Raw genomic sequence first — 23,627 nt, forward strand, 5'->3', positions numbered from 1 at the left:
CTGTAAAACTCAGAGACTTTATGGATTTCAGATTAAGAATGACCAGAATTTGTATAATTCAAGTCTTATGTGATAATAGACAATGCTTAATGTATGCTTGCTAAGTGCTAAGAATGGTGCTAAGAAATTTAATGAATTATTTTACTTTTGCAACAACACTTTGTCATAGATAGCAGTATCATACCCACACTACAAGTGAGAAAACTAAGAGAACGGTAAATTCACATATCCTATGTTACAAAGAAACACGTCAAAAGAAAAAAGTTCCCTAAAGGAAAATGCACAACAAAAATAATGATTTTTTAAAAAAACCATACACAGTGAGTCTGTAATCCCAGTACTTTAGGAGGCCAAGACGGGAGGATCACTTAAGGTCAGAAGTTCAAGACTAGCCTGGTCAACGAGGCAAAATGCTGTCTCTACTAAAAATACAAAAAGTAGCCAAGTGTGGTGGCCCACACATGTAATCCCAGCTACTCAGGAGGCTGAGGCAGGAGATTCGCTTGAACTTAAGAGGCGGAGGTTGCAGTGATCCAAAACCATGTCATTGCACTCCAGCCTGTGTGACAGAATGAGACTCTGTCTCAAAACAAAGACAAAAACAAAGACTACTGAAATAAAATGGTTCAAACCACCCGTACAGTACTATCCTAATTATGTGTGTTAACCACTCAACAGAGGTCAATCACACAAAAAGATACAGCTAAAGAATTAAAATGCCAACTAACTAATATCTTCGCTAGTCCTTGATGTTCTAGTGAGGAAGAGGATGGGTGCAGCCAACATAAGCCCTGTCCTGCGGAGCCACTTCCATGACGATGGAAATAAATGTGCACGTAAGTCCCCTTGAAAGGTTGCGCCTTTCCTGCTTTGCCTAGAGCCTCTGTCATGTTGCCGCATGGTTTCTATGTAAATGAGCTGGCAGGAAGAATCATTTCTGACCAGTTTAGGGATGTTCTGGGCAATGTTATCTTTGCCTTCTTACCTCCCTCACTACCCCTCCCCACCAGTGAACACAGTACTTTTTACTAGGAAACATCCAAGCTAACAGATTCTCAGTACAAGTAAAAATGTTGCCTCTCCAGCACAGATAGAAAAACGAACAGGTAAGTTAAAACTTAAAAAATTAAATCTGATGAGTTTATTCCATCATTAGTGTAGAAACACAGATCACACATACCTGAATATGCAAAGAAAGTTAAATTATGATGCAATCAATGCTATCCTATAAAAACCAAATTAACAAAAATAGTCTATTAGGGAAGACATCTGGTGTATCATGGCAAGAAATGTTAATGATATTGTCTGCAACCCTGTAATCAATTTTTTCTCCCAGCAGCTCTCTCATTACACTGTATTAGATCTGTGTGCCTGCAGAATTTATGAGCGCTTCACATATGGGGAAGCTTTGCCAACTGGATCTGATTCAGATCCAGCTCAAATGACTTTGGCAGCACAAAGCATCATTAAAGAACAATCAATACAGTTAGCTTTATGCACCATCATCTTGACTAAAAGAAGATTTATCCTCTCACTATTGAATCTCTCACACCTACATATAATGTATCCAAGTGCTCCACCAGTTAGGAGCTTATTTAAATCCTCAGTAGACACAAATATTTTTACTGCTAAAAAAATAAATACTAGTCATCATTAATTCTAACATTAAAAGTTTACCAAAAAAAAAAAAAAATCAATGTTATTATGGGGAAAATTTAAAATCCATTCAGCAAATCCCATTGAGTATTACAGTAAATAAAGGTATTAATAACAGCATCTACATTGATGAAGAAAATATCAGCCTGAAAGATAAACCTGCTTTTTAGATATATGCAAAAATAAGACAGTAACTGATTAAGGCTGAAGCTTTAAAGGTAGGTAGTCACATTTGTCCCTTAAGATGTCCGTCTTAATAGACTTTTATCTATACTACACTGGGTTCTGTCTTCCACTGTAAATGGCTATTATTTCAAGAATTCCAAGGTTTCCATAATATGAAACCCTCACCCCTTTTTTTGGTCTAATCCTTAAGCAATTACATCAGCAAATATGTAAACATGATATGCTGCTGCAAAAATTACTCCTGATTTGGTTACAATTATTGGTCCTTTTCATCTTACTCATGAATGGTGACCCTAGCCTCCTACTTGGAACTTCCACCATCTTTCCCCATTCCACGCTGCAAACTGCTGCATAATCAATCTTCTTAAGCAGTGGTCTGCAAGTTGGCTTGCCTACAATAAAATGCTTACACAAGCTCTCTACTGTCTATTACGTAAAATCTTAACTTTGCTAACCTTGAAGATCCTCTATAATCTGCTCCCAAAACCCACTAACCTGTGCTCTTCAGTGATGTCCTGCGGGTCATCTTCTCACGACTCCCAGACTCATCAGGCTCATTGCCTGTGTTGCTTTTTAGGACAGGTTGCCGTGTACACCTGGAAGGCTCCTACACACGGCCTATCCATTTCTTATTGATGTGTGAAAAACATATCCAGCTCCTCAAAACCTACCCACCTTTACAGAACTTCCCTAAGTGCTACAACCCATCTGGAGCACTCTCTTTTCTTTGCCCCAAGATACTAATATTCTACAGTGTAACTGAACAATTCATATATTGATAGTATCTTGTACTGTGTGTGTCTAAGTGTGAGACAGCTTGCTATTCTCCTGTATTATTTGCTAACTCAGTATGAACTGGGGTGCCACAGTCACTTCTTCACACTGAATTCAGTGCTTAACCAAAACTACACTTCTTGAATATTAACAGAAGCCTTAGGTACCCAGTAGTCATTCAAAAAACATTACCATTAAATCCTACCATTAGAGGAAGGAAAAGACAGACAACTGTGAACTTTCCTAAAAGGAGAGACATACTGTGTGTTTTAAGGGGTAAAGCACTACAGATATTTCATCCTGCTGCCTCTTACAAATCCCTCAGGACTACCACTAGTAACAGGAATAACCAGAGGATAGCTGTAAGAAGTAGAGCTACCACCTGACCCAAGCCTTTTGAAGTGCTTATTCTATATCTAGCAATGCAGAAAAGCTTTGCTAATTCTGAGCAATACTCTACAAAACGTCACTTGAGAGGACAACACCCAAAATAGTTGAGATTGGTGGGCCATGAGTCCCAATGAGCCTGGGGAAACGCACATTGCACACTTGGACTCAAACTTACCCCCTTTATTCCCCATTTCAGTTGCCAACATCCATACTCGCTGCTGATTGCCAGCTCCTGCTCCTTGCAGCAGCCCAGCATGCTCTCTCCCTTCCACCAAACCCCGCTAACTTCTGGAACTGTCCTAGAGGGGTAAGGCAAGTCCCGTATTTTGCTTCCTCTGTGCATGTACTTGTTACTCCTTTAAAAACACATATAATACAGCACATTTTAAAAGGGGCTCTGGGGAGGGAGGTAATATTCCTATTTTATACCCTATGGGATATAAAATACTGATAGCTTTTAAAAACGGGATTCTCCTTACCCCTACAGGCCCTCTCCCGGCTTCAGAAAGATGCTGTGGTGGCTGTGATGCCACCGGCAGAGAGCATGCTGGGGGGTCACACAAAGCAGGAGTTGGAGATCTGCAACAGGCCTGGGAGTTGTGGACCTAAAAAAGAAAACAGTTTTAAGTTAACGTGCCCAATGCCCCATCATGCCCTGGTTATTAGGGGCACGCAGCACACAAGTCAGTATCTGCAAAAACTCTAGCAGATGACCTCCGAAACCTCAGATAATTTGTTCTACCACTAAAGTTAATCTTTTTGCATTAATCAAAGCGATTTCCTTATTTCAGTGTGAACAAACATACGACCCTTTTGGCTCCACACTTTAATCCAGGTCCTGTCATAAAGCAGTATGGTGTGTGCCCCTCAAAATAACCAAGTTAAGATGTGATATAGTGCCAAAGCACAGTTAACAGCAGCATGCTATGCTTATAATAAAAACAGAAATGCAATGGTGTCAGATAAACACAACCATAAAATGAACCACAAGTGGACAAACTGAGCTTTCAGAAGAGTTTCTAATGACAGAAGCTAGAGGCATAAGATACGTATTTAATAAGGAAATAGGGCATTTGGGTCAACAAAGAAAGGCCCTGCCATTTTCTCAAAGTTCAAGTTTAATTGTGTAAAGCTAAAGGCAAAGTAAATAGACAAAGGCCCCAAAATAGAGGAAAAAAAGACAACATTCACGAGTTAGAATTTTCGCAAAAAGCCCACAAGCTAAGTATAATGAACAGGCACAGAGCATAAAGTTCCAGAAAGGCATTACTTCTTTTTATAGGCAAAACTAGTTTAGTATGTATCACATGGCTTTTTAAAAATTAACTGAAAACATTTAAAACTAGGGGGGAAAAAAGACTGTCAAGCAACTTCTGAAAGCTAGCACAGTCCTTGTAAGTATCAAAAAGGATACCTCAGATAATAGTTTGAATATGTTCCTTTACAAATATTTTAGAGGGTACATAACATTTTTAAACCAATTTCATGTGGTTTTGAATGAACTTAAAAAATCCATAAAATTCCAATACTTATACAAGAAGCAGTCTTACAGTTGTCTAAAAATTACAGGTGAACAACCTTTCAACATTAAATCATTATTAGTGTGCCCTGTTACATATAATTCCCTTTGAAAAGCAAAGAGTAACTGTCTAACAACTTTCTGAACACAAAGATTTTAATATATTTCATTAACTATTTTTGTAGGCCTCTTAAGCTTCCTCCACATACACACACAACAAATACTAGGAAAATAAGCTAATGTTCAGAATGTTTTGTCATGATCATTTTCTTTTCCTTTTCTAAAGATTACCATCTAGAGTATATCCTGGGATCTACACAGTAAAATTTCTGTGCGGTTGGTCTCCGATTCTCATGGCCTCAGTGGTAATATAGCTGACACAAGAGTGTCAGCAACCATAACCTTCTCACCACACACCTTCTCCCCACCACCACCAGCACTGCAAATTCCAAATTAAAAATTCAACCATCCACTTGAATGTACAGCATATTCAATATTTTTTGCCAGAAGCATCAAAATAAAAATAGACTTCTGGTTAATCTCTTGCACTAGGAATACGACTGCCCAAACCACGCAAATCCTTATATTCAAATTAAGGGTTTTAAATCAAAAACACCTGGTAAAGCATTTCCAAACACTTTAGCATTATTTTAAACATGCAAATAGTTCAAGCATTATTAAAACATTTGATGCATTTAAAAAAGAAATTTTTTCAAAGCATGTCATTATTCTTATATACGAATGAGAAAATGTTGATGGTCTATGTTTCCCTAATTTCTTTTGGTACTTCTAATAGGTTTTTCTTGGACCACTAAGCTGGTTCTTAATGCAAGCATCCACATATATATACACAAATTACATATTTTCAGTTCTAAAGAATTAAGTTTGAACAAGACTTTACCAATATTCTTGCACAGTAGATCGCTGCAAATATCAGACTGTCTCAACCTTTCTTAAGCTCCTTTACAATTAGAATACCTAGGGTTTTATGCATTGAAAAAAATTTCATATAGATAACAATTTAAGTAAACATTTTCAGAAATATATTTTATGAAAATACATAGAATTAAACAAAACTTTTTCAGTAGTTTCTTAGAGTTCCTTGACCCAAGTTAAATTAGAAGAAAATAAACTACCCAACCTCACAGTAATAAACACTAAAACTTAAAATCCCAAGTGGTCTAACCTGACTGTCAGCCATGAGTGAAGACAGACTGCTGGGAACCTCAGAAAATGCAGCCAATAAAATGCTGGATTATTTATTCCCAAAGCCTCATTTTGATTTCCATTTATGCGAACACTACTCTGTCCATTTAGAGGCTGGCATTGGTATCATGCAAAAAGGATGTGGTGGTTCAAAAAACTTTCAACATCATCACTCCGTAATTGTGGCAGGAGGGGAGTAGAGATATACAACCTCCTCTGACTGTGACCACCAAACTCAGGGCTAAAGAATTCCATCCTGCTGGCTGTGGTGCAATCCCAGCACTTCGGGAGACCAAAGTGGGTGGATCACGAGGTCAGGAGTTCCAGACCGGCCTGGCCAACACAGTGAAAGCCCATCTCTTCTAAAAATGCGAAAAATTAGCCAGGGTGCTAAATTAGGTGGTGGAAGCCTATAATTCCAGCTATTTGGGAGGCTGAGGCAGGAGAATCGCTTGAACCTGGAAGGCAGAGATTGCAGTGAGCTGACATCACGCCACTGCACTCCGGCCTAAGCAATGAGTGAAATTCCATCTCAAAATAAAAAAAAAAAATTCATCCTACCTACTGCCTCTTAAAGAATTGAATAAAATTAGAAATTTCAAATTTATATGTGAAAAGACCACTTAGTCGTCCTTGCATATAATAGCTGGAAATACCTGATAATGAATTTTAAAGTTTTCACTTCATTATCCAGCACTACACAAGTCCAAAAGGTATTACGAAGTGATACTGACCTTTTTATATGGTATAAGCCAAGAAAGAGATGAAGGAGCTATAGAAAGAAATACTCAATTTTGCAGGCCTACCTTGAAGGACTGTCAGAAACAGAAACAACTGCTGTGTTGCATAGAAACAAATCATCATAGCGTAAGGCATTTTTCATAACAGCTGGCCTTTTCTGGAATGTTCACATGTATACTAGGCCCCGATTTATCTTTGCTGAAAGTCAGTCATATAGAAAACTCAAAACAATACAATGATGCCTAAAAAATGTTATGACTTTGGCTACATTCACTCAAATTCCTAAAGAAAAGAAACTGAATTTTCTTCAAGTATTTTAAAAGAAACAGAATTTCATTATTTCTGTATATTATATACTGCAGGCTAACCAAAGGTGAGTGAGTAGACTTCTTTGGCTTAAGAGAAGGTTAATTTGTTGTTGATGTATTGTATCAAACAACTACTATTAAAGTTTTTTGTGTTTTTTTTTTTTTTTGAGATGGAGTTTCGCTCTTGTGACCCAGGCTGGAGTGCAATGGCGCGATCTCGGCTCACCGCAACCTCCGCCTCCTGGGTTCAGGCAATTCTCCTGCCTCAGCCTCCTAAGTAGCTGGGATTACAGGCACACGCCACTGTGCCCAGCTAATTTTTTGTATTTTTAGTAGAGACGGTGTTTCACCATGTTGACCAGGATGGTCTCGATCTCTTGACCTCGTGATCCACCCGCCTCAGCCTCCCAAAGTGCAGGGATTACAGGCGTGAGCCACCGCACCCGGCCTGTTTTGTTTTTTAACTTATCCAGTGAATGTATTCCACTTAAATTTTACTTCATTCAGTACTCAATAAATATTTACTGTGGACATTACAGCCAGACAATGTGCTAAGCACACAATATGCATCAGCGAATAAAAAGCATAAACCTAAGGTACCCGCTAAACATCAACATCACAATCTGGGTCATTCTATGGGGCACTGGACTCTTTGTAAGTTTGACCTTTCAATCTAAAAACAACCTACTTCGCAAGTAGGCATTTTACATCCCAACTTCACAGGTAAATAAAGAAAGTTAAGAGGGTTAAGTGTATTTCCCAAGGTCATGAAAGATAGCAACTGACGGAAGGAATATGTGAACTCAGACAACTTGATGTCGAAGTCCAAGCTCTGAATCTGTGAAATCTACTGTCCCTCATCTCAATCGCAGAATAACAGATCCTAAATTCTGAATTAGCCATGCTCAAATTATGTGGACTTCCCACCCACCACCCACTAAAAAAAGGCTCTAATACAAGATTTACCTCCTATTAAACAAACGCCCATTCCTTGAATGTCCATACACTACACCTTCTGTGCTGAGTGGTAATAGCCAGGCTGGGATTAAAGAACTGCACTATATAATGCATAAGTCTGATCATCAAGTCACTGCATGTACACATGAATGCGTGCACAAAGAGTGTGTTCATTGAGTCACTGCATGTACACATGAATGCGTGCACAGAATGAAGTCACTATATGAGGGTATCTCCCACCATTATCTAGGTCCTAATAAGAAAGACATAATTACTCATCCTCAATAAGTTTTCATCACAAAAGAGGAGGAAATACCTTCTTGTTACTTTTAATCCATTTTTAAGAAACTGAATTTGGTGGAGGGAGCACCATCTCAATGGCAAGTGGAACCTAAGGTGACGTTAATTTCTCTGCAGCCCTTCTTCAGTTGGAGTGTCAGGGAAGGCATGAATAAAGGGAGATGAGTAGCAAACAACTTATGAGTACAGACCAGGGATGAGACAGAAATTTCCAGTGTTTGTCCTCCAGCTGCTCACATTTGACAATGAAACAATGAGAGGGTTATGGCTTTAAATGATTAATAACTTGGCCCCCACATTCACAGCAGCAATGGAAATGTGCGTTCTCCAAGGTAACTAGTAGTACACATCCTTAGCTATTCCACATTCCGAACTAGCACTTAGAAGGCATGCTGTTAGGAACACAAATGATACAGTAGAAACATCTTAACATCCCTAATCACATATCCCCAACTCTAAGGAATCTCTATATCAAGTTTAACTTTAAGGACATTTTTCCCAGTTTTAACAAAACAGTTAAAAATGAATCAATGTTATTAACCCGAAATAGTACCTATAACAGCTACATAGACTACCCTAGATACTCACTTGGTGTAAGTTAACTTTAGGAAACCAAAAAAGCATGTTTTCCTCTACTGTATGAATGACAGCAATACAGGTATCCACACTGAATTTCCATGGAGAATATTACACGAGTGAGTTTGATTATTTATCTGTGAATAAAGAAAGGTAGGAACTGCCAGAAGGAACTACTACACAAGGAACTCCTCAGTGTCATACTGAATAAAAATTACTGTCTCAATGACCTTGTCAGCATTCTCAGACTCCACAGTTATTTCCAGATGGCAAATTATTTGTATTACACTTAATGACTGGGTTTCCATAAAAATATAATTCTATTGTTTTTTTGTAAACAAACAAAAGAAATCATTTCTTTTAGAACTAAAAGTGACTGTCCTTCTCCTTGTCAATCCTATTCAGAATGTTCTCCAAAGACTGACAACCAGTAATGCCACAAGTTGTCTGTCCACTTAGAATCTAAGATCACTGAGAAAATGAACAGTACTTTACACTTCTTCAGTCCCCTTTAAGGTGCTGAGTTCAATAAAGAACACAAAGCAGGTATTCAGTAAATGCCTGTGGAAGGCCCTGATTATGGCCCAAAACATTCCTATTTGCACTCTGTGATACAATGCTCCCGGATGATATTGACTCATTCAGAACAAAACTCTCAAAGTAACTAAGTCACATGGTGACCTATAAAAGGTATAGGAGGGCAGCAGAAGGGATGGAGATGTTAATCTGGCTCTTTCCATTGTAATTAATGAAGATCCACTCAGAGGGAACAGGATAATCTAAGAATCTAGTGGCAAGAACATCCGCGCAGTGGGACCCAGGAGAGTCCAGGAAGAGGCGGCTATGCCCTCATGGCTATGCTCTGCCCACAGCTCCCCCGTCCTCTGCTTTTCCTAGTTTCCTACGCTACTTTGTGAGCTTGCCTATGCCAGCCCCAACCTTGCTCTGGTCATTAAGGTAATTCTTTTTTTTATTTTTAATGTTTACAGATTACATATAAAGGTAATTCTTGAATTATCCATTCGCCTTTCCTCCCTACTGACTGCCTCAGTCTCTCAGTTTCTCAATTCAAATTGTAAAAACGAAATTTGACTCAATTAATCTTTTCATGCCAGGCCACAAGGATCACAGATTGTCATTCTGCATTATTATTCCTTCAAAAAGCTAAATAAAGATTTTTGCCAGCTATTTTACTATTTAGTTCAGAAATCTACGGTGCAAAGCATCCTTTTTAATTAACAATACTTCTTTCTCTTGCTTCTAAGTATGCACTGTCCGTAATTCTACTCTGCCTCTTCTGTTTGCTTCAGCTCCGGCTTTTGATTACTTGTCCCACAGATACCTTGGTCAGTGCATTCAAACACAATCAGATCTCTCCATTTTTAAATAAGTCCAATCAAATGAATACTTCCTAAAAGAATGAAAGCTTCCTAATGGAATACATAATTCAGTACCTTTAAAACCTCAGTTGAGTTAGGAGTTTAACTACTTGATACTACCCTGTGGAAGTGTGGGCTCGAAATACACCTACCAGTGTAGGATGGTAGTGTCCCTACCTGTTTTGATGTTAAATTTTTTTTTTTTTTTTTTTTTTTTTTGAGACAGAGTCTCGCTCTGTCGCCCAGGCTGGAATGCACTCTGTCGCCCAGGCTGGAATGCAGTGGTGTGATCTCGGCTCACCGCAACATCCACCTCCCGGGTTCAAGCGATTCTCCTGCCTGAATCTCCTGAGTAGCTGGAATTACAGGCACACACCATCACGCCCAGCTAATTTTTGTATTTTTAGTAGAGACAGGGTTCTCACCATGTTGGTCAGGCTGACCTCATGATCTGCCTGCCTCAGCCTCCCAAACTGCTAGGATTACAGGCGTGAGCCACCGCTCCCGGCCAATGGTTAAATATTAACAAAGCAGAAGCCATGGATCCTATCCCCATAGGCAAAATAACCACAACCTATCATCCATACTCAGACATTTCTGGAGTGAAAGGGGAGGCTGTTTAATAAATACTTCAGCAAGACAACAGACAGGGATCAGGACACAGGCAGCTGTGTTCTATACCACAGACTTGGATTCTAATGGAATACAGCAGCAGAGCCTAGAAGACAACCCAGGTCCCCACATAAAATACAAAGATCCTTCTCTTTATCTCATGTAGAACTCTTTCATGAAATGTGACCCTAGGCCCTCAGTTCAATAAACTGTCATTATTCTAGTCTCTTCCTCCCCACTTCTCACCTCATTAGCTTTTGTTGTCTTTAACATCGTAATCATATCATAAAGGGCATTCATCCAGTTATTTTTACAGTCCCCAAACATACTTTATACTCAAAATTTCACCATGGCCAAGAAATTCTCATTTATAATATAAATAATGAAACACATCTCTCAGTTACAACCCCAAATCAACTTTTTATTTTATAATTGTTAAAAAAAAATACCTAACTACTCAACATTTCAAAGCTAGCCATGTTGTTTGCTATAAGCAAAACCAAATTCAATTTCTTATTCTTTTTAAAATCTTGCAGAGAAACAAAGCTTATTTCCTTTTGCTCATCTTTTTCCCTTATAGCTTCAGTAAACTGAGGGAGAAAAAAAATCTTGATTATTTGCATCTGTTTGATTATCTTTTAATAAGTACAGAGAAGCAAGAAAGTGGAAATAACTATATTTAGTCCAAGAGCAAATACTTCATCATCTGTTATTCTTACACAACTATGAGGATGTGCTGAATATAGAACCTCAAACAAAAACATAAGAAATGGCAGTGCGTGATTTAGAGAAAGGTATCTAAACATATTGCACCCTATTCCCCATATTGTTTTTGTAGACAGTTTTAATGTGTTGTATTAGACCAATACTAACAACAGAAGCTTCAGTTTTTATTGCTGTTAATACCCTGAGCAATTACTGTAACTCAGCAGGAACCTCAGCCCAGAACAGCAACTATCACATTGTAATCAGCAATTCATAAGAGACACTGTTCAAACATGAAGGCACCTGTTAATGTGGAAAAACTGTACAAAGGGGCCTCAAGATTCAATAGGTAAAATAAAAATATTTGCAATTTTATTTCACAGCTATATGGTACGCTGATATTTGGTTTAGTAAGAGTCACACACAAAGACAATGGGCAAGAAAAGGGCAGGAGCAGCAGCCACTACTAAAACAAAACGCTTCAGGAATAAGGCTACACCCGTATTTCAGGTGTCAGTACTATATCTGTATTTAAAAAAAAAAACTTAGGAAGAAAAGATATAATAGCAAAGATCTCTAACAATGTTTTTTTTAAATTCACATTGACATAAAAACAGAAAGCATTTGATTTACGAGATTAAACTGCAAGGCCACCTTGCAAAGCAACTCGGAAAGTTAAAAGCTGCCTATCAAGAATAGATAAATCTTAGAAGTAAATGGCACATTTGACTTTGTCTTAAAACTGTAAGCATGCAGTAACTTATGCAATAACTTTTTAACAAAGAAAAATAAATGACACTTTTTTTTATTGAATATACTAAATTTGGTATTTGGGTTATTAAAAATGAATAAAAAGTAAAGGAGATGCAGAGAAAGATCTTTTCAAATTACATTTCTTTAGACTGAAATATCACGTCCAACAACATATCTCAGAACACAAATATCATCAAATTACAAAGTATGTTGGAAACAAGAGCAGTCACAGATACTGATACACATCTCTATAAAGCTAAGGAATTAGGAATTCTCTACACCTAAAAGTACAGACAGTGGTTCACAATCTTCAAAGTACTAGGATCCCTTGTAAGATCAAAATATTTCAAAAGATTCCCTAATGATACTACTTCGGTAGTATTTCAAATACCAATTGTTTGAGGAAAATGCCTAACAAATAGTGGTTCTTGCCGGGCGCAGTAGCTCACGCTCGTAATCCCAGTACTTTGGGAGGCCAAAGCAGGCAAATCACTTGAGGTCAGAAGTTGGAGACCAGCCTGGCCAACATGGTGAAACCCCATCTCTACTAAAAATACAAAAAAAAAAATTAGCTGGTCGTGGTGGCACATGCCTGTAATCCCAGCTACTCAGGCAGCTGTGGCAGGAGAATCACTTGTTCTCGGAAGGTGGAGGCTGCAGTGAGCCAAGACTGAGTCACTGCACTCCAGCCTGGGCGACATAGTGAGACTCTGTCTCAAACAACAACAACAAAATAATGGTTCTTAACTGTGTATTGGTCTTAAATAAGTGAATTTTTAAAAATCATAAAAGCATACTGAAACAGGCTAAAAAATCATTGTCCAGACATGTATGAGATCAATTAATTTATATAAAGCCTTGAATGTTTATTTGTAGACCTCTGCCAAATCTCTGCAAACATCCAGGGATCCAAAGCCTAAAGTGTGGGAACCACTGTTCTAAAAAAAGAGATTTCATAATGGGCAACATCAACACTTATATATGCAGGAGGAATATTTAATGAGAAAGTACAGTAGCTACGTTCTCATTTCTGCAGCACGTGCAATAAAACTGGAAAGAAAGTATAACAACTTTAGTATGCCCAAGTCAGACTTCTCACAACCTCTACCCTGGGAAACCCCCACAACAATTCAACATAGGCTCCACACCAGCCGAAATGTTGAAGGAAGTGACAGGTTTCCACTGGAAACTATTATCTGACCTGTTTATATTATTTTCCCTACTCATCAATTACTTTACTTCAGGCTCTTAACAATGGCTGAGAAGAAACAAACTACTTCAGGAATTCAAGGGAATCTCTGAAATTGTCAAAACAGTTACTAACGGGATAAAAACTTCAGAAATACTGTTTACAATCTGAGCATTATGACAGTAAGTGTTACAAAGCTGAAAAGATGAAACTAGTAACCCTCATTTTAGTGCTGCTGCCATGAGGTAGTTAGCACTCAAAAGGTGAACTGGTAACCACGTCAACAATGATGGAGTACAATCAGAAGAGACAGCCAACGGAGCTGGAAAAAGAGAATACAGAGCAGAGGGAACAGCACTTTAAAAACGCTTACCAGTTTGAAGTCTTGAATGCTACAGATGAAATACGGTGTGTTTGGCCTCCGACTCTCGATATACACACAGTCTTTAAAAGAAAAAGAAATTTTAAAACAATGGCATTTACCTTCAAGGGAACAAAGACAGGGCCTATAAAGCCACTGCATAAATAAATAAATGACAAGGCACATATCTTTATTGTAACTTTTTTTCCTAAAGATGATATTAAATTGCTAATAACTTTAGGTTAAAGGAAAACAGCCATTTGGTTCTTTCTGAATTTTTTTTTTTTTTTTTTTGAGCCGGAGTTTCGCTCCTGTTACCCAGGCTAGAGTGCAATGGCGCGATCTCGGCTCACCGCAACCTCCGCTCACCGCAACCTCCGCCTCCCGGGTTCAAGCGATTCTCCTGCCTCAGCCTCCCAAGTAGCTGGGATTACAGGTCTTTCTGAATATTTTTGTAATGATTTAAAGAACCTGATGAAGCCTAAATTATTTTCTTCAGAGTCCCTAAAGAAAGGGGGGAGGAATCCATGGGATTATCCATATTCAGATGAAGACATTTAGATAAAAGAAATTGCCTGCTCACGATCACACGTCAAGATAAAATCCTGAGTATCTTATTCAGATAGATGCTCCTATCCCTTCAAAAAAGAGAAATGGCTTTGCCAAGTGCTACTATATTTGTAATAAATATTTTGTGGGGAAATAAATGAAATACACAAAGATGACTAGCTTGAACATGCTAATACAATGACCTTTTCAACTAACCAAAAAAGAGAAAGAAAACTAATCTAATCTCTTACAGACAATTTGCTACTACATTGTACCCTAAACACATTTTATTTTCTAATTGTAAACAAAAGCAATGCTACTAATCAGAGACGGAATAAAGCAAACCAAATTACACTTTCTTCAGGGAAGAAGAATGCTTTCTTAAATTACATTTGACATGGCAGTGGTTGGATAATAATTTTTGATGCTTTCAATGACTGGAGTGTAAAGGGTTGTTTTTTTGTTTTTTTGTTTTTGGCTTGTCTCCAAACTCCTGAGCTCAAGCAATCCTCCCACCTCAGCCTCCCAAAGTGTTGGTATTACAGGCACTCAGCACCATGCTTGGCCAAGGTTGCTTTTTAAAATGGCATGTTAAGACACTTAAACAAAAAGCAATGATTTTAAAGAAAGCGGTGGCTACAGAGAGAGGTAACCTCCTCCCACCCCCATATCACAACCTGAGATCATCATAAAGCTTAGCACAGGAGAGTCTATGTATTATTTATTGAAAAGCAAAGACACAGTCAATCAAATCTAGGAAGAGTGACCTTAATGCCTCATTCATCCACTCATTCATTTTGAATAGGCAGGGCCTCACTATGTTGCCCAAGTTAGTCTCCAACTCTTGGGCTCAAGCTATCCTCCGGCCTGGGCCTCCCAAAGTGCTATGATTACATGTGTTAAGCCACCATGCCCAGCTCACAATGCCACTCATTTTGTACTTCCTCTTGACACTTCAGAATGGGTGTATCTTAGAATAATTCAGATGCTTGACAATACAGGCAAATTCCTCTACTGCCTCATGTGTCTTATAACACATAAGAGCCAAGAAAAAGCGCAAAAGTGGCAAATGGGAGTCATCACAAGCCCTAGCAGCCTCACTAAGACAATTACAAAGAAAGTCCTTACAAAAGGGTACATTTCAAGGAACTTTCTGCAGAATATCAAGATCTTTGTACCTACCCAAAAGACACTCCAAGAAAAAGAAGAAATCTCAATGCCAACTATTTAGACATTCAGAATTCCCCAACTGGTTTCTCTACTCAAAGGTGGACTCAACAGAGATTTAATCCCTGAATCTATGTAAAACAGTCACTGAATCCATGTAGAATCCCTGAATCCATGTAAAACAATATAGGGAAAGCTCAGTCAACAGCTCATTCCTACTGACTGAGCTTTCCCTATCTTGTTCCAGGGTCCCAGATGCTGAATAACTCTGCTTCAGCATTCAGGCAACATCAACTTGACAAGCTAATCATCTTAAGGGACAAGCAAGAGAATTCTTCCCACCCCAGTAGATCATTTTTTCATACTCCTACCTTGATATTCAAGTAAAAACTGAAGAAACTCAATTCCCTAGATAAAAACTGTAGCTCCAAATCACACAATTTTGGAACAACCCAAAGTTCTTAGTTTCCTGTGTTTCAGTCCCTGTTGTACCCACTGTCAGCATTTCAAATCTCTAGTTATCAATTATTTACTCATCTTAATCAACTCACTATGCCCTCTCCTTTCTGTCGTTTTGTATACACTGTATTTCATGACATTAACACCATCACAGTCTAGCTACTGACAGAGCGGGAATATCACCATCTTGGACAAGCACCGTCATTTTAAAGTACCCCCTGATCAAAAACTGCCTAAATCCAACCCAAAGGGCATCAGCCTAATGGCTAATGTTATCATGACCATAAACCAGGAGTGACATCTTGGATCAGAAACATTCCAACTCTAAGATAAACCCCTCTCCCAACAGAGACCTTTCCACCCCGAGATAACCTCCCCTTGGAGAGATGTCAGCCTGAGACATTCCAACCCCATAATAAACTTCTCCTCCACAAAGAAATATTCCAGCCTGTGATAAGCTCTCTGGACCTAAACCCTTCTCAGTCTGTAAGAGAGTGCTCCTGACCAAAATCAGCCAGAAGCCCCTCTCAGGTTTATTCTCCAAAATGAACCGTTTTTAACTGTTGGGTGCTTTTAGCATTTCTTTCCTCATTCTTTAATTCTACAGGTACTATTCACTGGCTTCAGAACTAATAGGCCCCTTTCTTTTTTTTCCCTTTTCTTTCTTTCTTTCTTTTTTTTTTTTGAGATGGAGTCTTGCTATGTCGCCAGGCTGGAGTGCAGTGGTGCAATCCTCCACTCACTGAAACCTCTGCCTCGCAGGTTCAAGCAATTCTCCTGCCTCAGCCTCCCAAGTAGCTGGGATTACAGGCACGCCACCACACCTGGCTAATTTTTGTATTTTTAGTACAGACAGGGTTTCAACATGTTGACCAGGATAATCTCTATCTTTTGACCTCATGATCCACCCACCTCAGCCTCCCAAAGTGCTGGGATTACACATGTCAGCCACCACACCCAGCCTCATAGGTCTCTTTCTACTTAATTACTTCTACCTTAAGGTTCAAGTGACAAAAAAAGACTTGCTGCATTCAACAGTCTGGTCTCATTCCACACCCCATCTTTCCCTAGGCTGCATTTACTACAAGAAATTCCAACTCTACTCTCAGTCTGTGCAAAACTCTTTCTTCTTTCCTTCTACCAATCCCTGACCATACCAACCTTAGAATTAGTTATTAGTTCCATATGCACTAACTTCTCATGGCTCCTCTGTAACTAAATGGCAACATCTCCCTTCTTTTACATAACATTAACAATTTATACTCCTTGTCTGTTATTTGGCAGTCAGGTGGTCCGCACTGTCCACTATCAATTACTATCAATCTTGTAAGCTCAGAGAAATGTACTCAAGTCTACCTTCCCTGTACTCACCAAGGACTAAAGTCTGCCATTAGTGTGGGACAAAACAAAAATAAAGCCAAAGCAGGTGGATCACCTGAGGTCAGGAGTTCAAGACCAGCCTGGCCAACATGGTGAAACCCCATCTTCACTAAAAATACAAAAATTGGCCAGGCATGGTGGTGCACACCTGTAATCACAGCTACTTGGCAAGTCAAGGCAGGAGGATTGCTTAAACCCAGGAGGCAGAGGTTGCAGTGAACTGAGATCATGCCACTGCACTCCAGCCTGGGGGACAGAGTGAGACTCTCTCAAGAAAACAAAACAAAAATGAAATAAATGGGAGATGCTTAGCAAAGACTATGTTTTATATTTTTCTTTTTACACAAAGAAAAACTTTTTTATATATACTTCAAATAATCTATAGGATCATTTTTTGTTTTTTTGTTTTTGAGACAGAGTTTCGCTGTTGTTACCCAGACTGGAGTGCAATGGCACGATCTCAGCTCACTGCAACCTCCACCTTCTGGGTTCAAGCAATTCTCCTGTCTCAGCCTCCCGAGTAGCTGGGATTATAGGTGCACGCCACCATGTCCAGCTAATTTTTGCATTTTTGGTAGAAACGGGGTTTCACCATGTTGACCAGGATGGTCTCGATCTCTTGACCTCGTGATCCATCCGCCTTGGTCTCCCAAAGTGCTGGGATTATAGGCGTGAGCCACCACGCCCAGCCTAGGATCATTATTATTATTATTTTTTTTTTTTTTTGAGATGGAGTTTCGCTCTTGTTACCCAGGCTGGAGTGCAATGGCGCGATCTCAGCTCACCGCAACCTCCGCCTCCTGGGTTCAGGCAATTCTGCCTCGGCCTCCTGAGTAGCTGGGATTACAGGCACGTGCCACCATGCCCAGCTATTTTTTTTTTTGTATGTTTAGTAGAGATGGTGTTTCACCATGTTGACCAGGATGGTCTAGATCTCTTTGACCTCGCGATCCACCCGCCTCGGCCTCCCAAAGTGCTGGGATTACAGGTGTGAGCCACCGTGCCCGGCCGGGATCATTATTAATACATAGCATCTTACTCTGAGACATAAAGCTAACATACATAAAAAAGCTTTCCAGAAAAAGGAAAGAGAACCTATGTTCTTTCATTTCAAACACCAAGGTTACATTCAGGAAAAGGATTGACTGTTGTACACTAGGATATAGCTCTGTTACAGAAGGAAGGAAAGGAACATGCTGGTATGTCAAAGGCAGCCAAGGACATCTGCTTGCTTAAACACTTCTCAGCAGTTGGACTGGAGCTGCCTCACACACCTGGCCTGAGAAATGCTGCCATGAGGGATAAACGTGAGAGAGATCCTCAACCGGACATACGGAACACTATTACTGATTATTACATTAAAAGTCCCCTCTTTTTGTTTAAAAAGCTCCATGGCAACTCAAACTGATCCAAAGCTGTGAATTCATATCAGAGAGTCCAATATACAAAGCTAATAATCTGTAAAATGGGTGACTGCATCAAGTGATCTCTATTAGTACTTTAAAACGCATATATGAAAAAGATAAGCTCGCTGCAAAATTAAGTGACAAAATTTAAAGAGCTTGTACAGCTGGAGAGTAGAAATTTAAAAAAAAAAAAAACAGACTCTACCTACATAGTCGTAAAACACAGAATGGCTAAGATGGGGTAAAATAAGAACTAAAAATGGTTCACACTATGTAAAACTTGCCATAGGAATGGGGGGGAAATGCATTGCTTTGACCTGATCTGTCTAAGTCAGTTTTAAAATCAAAGCGCAACAAATTATTGTAGAGTCAACCTTTTCTTTATGACCCTCTGACAAATATTAAGATGACCCAACAAAAAATAAACACAATTGGCCGGGTATGGTGGCCTATACCTATAATCCCAGCACTTTGGGAGGCTAAGGTGGGCAGATCATGAGGTCAGGAGATCAAGATCATCCTGGTCAACACGGCGAAACCCCGTCTCTACTAAAAATACAAAAAATTAGCTGGGCGTGGTGGCACATGCCTGTAGTCCCAGCTACTCGGGAGTCTAAAGCAGGAGAATCCCGTGAACCCAGGAGGCAGAGGCTGCAGTGAGACAAGATCACATCACTGCACTCCAGCCTAGGTGACAAAGCAAGACTCAATCTCAAGAAATAAAATAAAAATAAAAACAAAAAAAGTTTAGAGTTCAAGTCTCACAGAAAAAATTCTACTTTATATCACTCTTAAAAATATTCAAAACAAGGTTCAATTAAAGCCAAACTCTCATATAAGAAGTATTCTCCTTGGCTCATTAATCAAGCAGCTATTTAAGAAAAAAATTTATATAAATGTTTATAGTTAGTACAAAAATAAAGTGGCTCATTTGAAAAAGGAAAGATAAGCACATAAATCAGGAGCAATGTTAAAACCTCAGTTGGAATATATGCCCAATAATCTTTTAAAGCCAAAATGATTTGGCAAGATTTTTGTGCAATTTCTGAGTGCACAGGTTTTCTGAAGCTGGTTATAAAATTGATTTTAGTCAGCAGGATCAATGATTCTCAACCTGAAAATCTCCCATGACACCCAAGCACTGCAGACACTTATTTAAAAATAATAATAATAACAAAAAGAGCAAAGCGCTTTTGTATTAGAAAGCTAGCAGTTCTGAAAGAACTATGCAAAGCTGATGCGATCCATTAAATGCATAATGCACATCTTCAGAATCATCCATATGAAAACACGTATTTACCAGAATTGAGCAAATGGTTGCTGCAGGGCAAGTTTTTTTTTTTTTTTTTAATCTTAAAATCAGCATGCCTGTAATGGGCCAGAAAAATGAGTGAGGCTATTACCACTGATATCAATTATTCCAAATAACACATGAAAACTAATGTGTCTTTACTAGGAATGTCTAGAAATGAAACCATTAGTCTAAGTTGAGACTCTTTCTAACATCTAACCTCTGCCTGGGAATGGATCACATGATTAAGTGACCTCAAATCCTTGTGGTCAGGGAGCAACAAAATCCTAATCTGGGCAATGATACTGAACAGAGGTATTTCTGGCTCTTTCTCACAACCTCAACATAGCTTCATGTTTAAGGATTTACTGTGCCATCTGTAAACAACAGAGCATTTGCTAAAGCTGGGAAAGTCAGCCAAATGTGAAGGCAGATTCTCAAGGCCTTAAAGAAGGCCCTCTCTCTGCTTTTTCAACCCTCAGCAAATCAGCAGGTTTATGTAAATAGAGCAAAAGAAGGGTCTTCTCAAGGGTAAAAAAAAAATCACAGCCTGAGGCATTAGGCAGTTTGTCATTACGAAACACAAAGAACCTGTCAGCATCTTTCCTGACAGCCTCCTACAGAGCAGAGTGGACACTTACTTCACCCACTAATTTAGCAAGCAGTGCTGTACACACCAGCATTAAAGCTATGGTCACAACATATACAGGCAATGCTCAGCTACTGCTCCATCTCATAAAGTAATTTTCCTTTCTATCAATGTGTTTCTGCCTATTAATCTTCGAAATACCTTCTCATCCCTTTGCAAAGCATGGCAGTGCCACTCTAATATAATTTACAATAGAAAACCCTGTTGTAAAAAGCACGCATCAACAAAGACTTCCTCACAAAGAGATTTCTCAGAGACCAAGCTGGGTGGCACAGCGGTGAATATGGGCAGTTGACTCTCCCCCTCTTCTGCTTTCATTTCTCCTCTATGTGACTCCTCCGCCCTCAATGCTTGGAGGTAACAGTCAATGAGGTCCAGTATATTAGTCCAACGTTGCAGAATAAAAAGTCCACAAGTATCTATACTTAAAACAGATGCCCCCAGTTTCTAAAACACACAAAGTGTGTATATGTTCTCTGTGTGTGCATTGGAAACAACAATGAAATCCTGGTACCCAAATTCCAATTTGTTCCTGGTATACTGCATGTCCTCCAACAAACCCTCCCATTTCTAGGCTTCCAAACCATAAAACAGCCAAACCCAACACCATTCCTCAAGTCTGTAAACAATGCACTGTGTTCTTTGTAAATACTCAAAAACTGTATGAGGAACAAACAAACTGAATGAAGATAAGGTTAACAAGAGTAAGAGAGTGAGAGAGATCCTAGAAAGTTTCTATGCTCTATCAGTATGAACAAAACAAATGCTGTCTTCTAATACTTCTTTAGGAAATAACTCAATTGGCAGGTAACCTACTTTGGTTTTCCACCAGAATCTTTTGCTGTGAGGGGTACTGATATTGTCTTTAACACTGGAGAATTTAAAAGCAAAAGGGACTGCTGCTCGGAAGCTGAGGTGAGAGCATCACTGGAGCTCTGGAGTTCAAAGATGCAGTGAGTTATGATCCAGCCACTGTACTCAACCTAGGTGACAGAGTAAGACCCTGTCATTCATACATACATATGTACATGCACACACATATACATACATGGAAAAGGAAACAAAAATTGGGAAAACTGCACCTCAATAAATGAAACTTTCCCAGTCCTTACTCTTCTCTATCAACTGTCACCAAAATCAGAAGCATCATCTTAAAGATTCTAAATTTGGAGGGAAAAGATCTCAGATAACACATATCTTTATTTCCTCATTTTTAAACATCATAATAATTAAATTCCATGTATTGAAATGTCTGTAGATTCCCAAGTAGTGCTACAGAGCCTACATGGGCTTTTGCCTGAACACAGAACACTAAATACCTCTGGCAAACATCCATCTGTCTTTGTCCTCACTGCTAACAAGGAAAGTTAAATTATGAGAAAAAACAAGTTGAGAGGAACAGGTCATAATAAACTAAAAGGGATTTGTTGAAAATTCCTACATTTCTCTTTTCTCCTTTAGAAGTCAGAAAATCTCCCAATGTATTGACAACTTAAAAACTGATCTCAGATCATTATATTACCAACTTTAAAAAATAATGCTGGGCCAAGAGTGGTGGCACATGCCTGTAATTCCAGCACTTTGAGAGGCCGAGGCAGAGGATTGCCTGTGCCCTGGAGTTCAAGGTTGCAATGAACTATGATCATATCACCACTACATTCTAGCCTGGGAGACAGCAGGAAACCTTGTCTCTTAAAAAAAAAAAAAAGTTATGTGGATGCTTTGGAGTAACCGCTGCAGCATGACCCCCCGCTTCCCAAATCAGTCAAATGCTACACAAACTTGAGAACTCCATGGATCAAGAAAAAGCAAAATTATCCTGCCAGCAGCAGAAACTTGATTAGTTATACTGATATGCTCAACATTAGCCATGGTTGGACACTTATATTACCCAAGCAAAGAACTATATAAGCACTCTCATCTCCATATTTTATTCTGAAATTGCTCCTTAAAAAGCACCCCTTGTGCAACGCACGACGGCTCACGCCTGTAATACCAGTACTTTGAGAGGCTAAGGCAGGCGGATCACTTGAGGTCAGGAGTTCAAGATCAGCCTGGCAAACAGGTTGAAACCCAGCCTCTACTAAAAATACAAAAATTAGCTGGGCGTGGTGGCGCATTCCTGTAGTCCCAGGTACTCAGGAGGCTGAGGAGAGAGAATTGCTTGAACCCAGGAGGCAGAGGTTGCAGTGAGCTGAGATCGTGCCACTGCACTCCAGCCTGGCACCTGGCAATGGAGCAAGACTCTGTCTCAACAACAACAACAACAAAGCACCCCTTGTAACCTGTGTTGGCTGAGTCCCTATCATGAAACTGAGTCTAGCCAATGTAACATCCAAGCTCCAGTTAAGTGATGTGGATCTCTATTCTAGTTTAAAACTTCTGTTTATATATAGCTTATATGCCATAACAGAATAAAAGTAATCTAACAGGGGAAATCTATTTTAAAATTCAGTGACATCCATCCACTTACTGAAGTAGTGTTTATAGCACAACAGACATGAAAACAGAGAACTTACAGGCTTCATTCAATCTTTCTGCCCCTTTGATACCTCAAGGTACCTAACTTCCTAAAGCTTAAAATGGCAGGTAACAACTCTATCCTCAATTTAATCACTCACCCCTCCCCACAAAAAACTATGCTATGAAATCCCTATTAAGTAGAGGATGATTACTAATGGAAATGCTGACAGATCTTTAACTTAAAGATGAGAACTGGAATATGGCTGAAATAATGTACATTCAAGAAATCAATGCAAAGAGTCCAAACACTTCTAGAACACTGTGCCCAGTATTTACAGGAAAGCATCATCACTGACAGGTAGGCTGCATGAAAATTCTTCTCTCCCCGTATAGCTGACAACAAACAAATTGCTCGTCTGATCTTCTTGTGTCACATCCTGCAGAGCAGATTTCAAGCAACACTGCTTGCTCCTTTTCAGAAAACAACGCACTAGGAGCCTGGGTTTTACAATAAATGATTCAACCAATTTACAGGGCTCACTGGAAATACACAGGACAATTCACAATGCCTGCGTATAATTCTTATTTGGCAAATGATTTTATTATAAACTAGTATCACAGTGAATCCATTTTCTTTAAGGGTTTTCTGCT

General features: G+C 39.1%; 1 protein-coding gene across 11 annotated transcripts in view; it reads right to left on the reverse strand.

The window, feature by feature from the left end:
- The window catches only part of RERE (arginine-glutamic acid dipeptide repeats), a 466,088-nt gene that overhangs the window by 256,502 nt on the left and 185,959 nt on the right, over positions 1–23,627 (reverse strand). For 7 of the 11 annotated variants that reach the window (XM_078330302.1, XM_078330301.1, XM_035307602.3 and 4 more), the window contains 2 exons: positions 13,625–13,695; positions 3,486–3,611 (listed from right to left, as the gene is read on the reverse strand). In XM_078330302.1, coding sequence (XP_078186428.1) covers positions 3,486–3,611; positions 13,625–13,695 — 197 coding nt within the window. Of the gene's footprint in view, positions 1–3,181; positions 3,363–3,485; positions 3,614–13,624; positions 13,696–23,627 lie in introns of those variants that run through there. The other 4 variants (XM_078330304.1, XM_078330305.1, XM_078330303.1 and 1 more) reach the window with 4 other exon arrangements.

The sequence above is a fragment of the Callithrix jacchus genome, chromosome 7 (genome assembly GCF_049354715.1).
Source record: "Callithrix jacchus isolate 240 chromosome 7, calJac240_pri, whole genome shotgun sequence".
Lineage (NCBI taxonomy): Eukaryota > Metazoa > Chordata > Mammalia > Primates > Cebidae > Callithrix > Callithrix jacchus.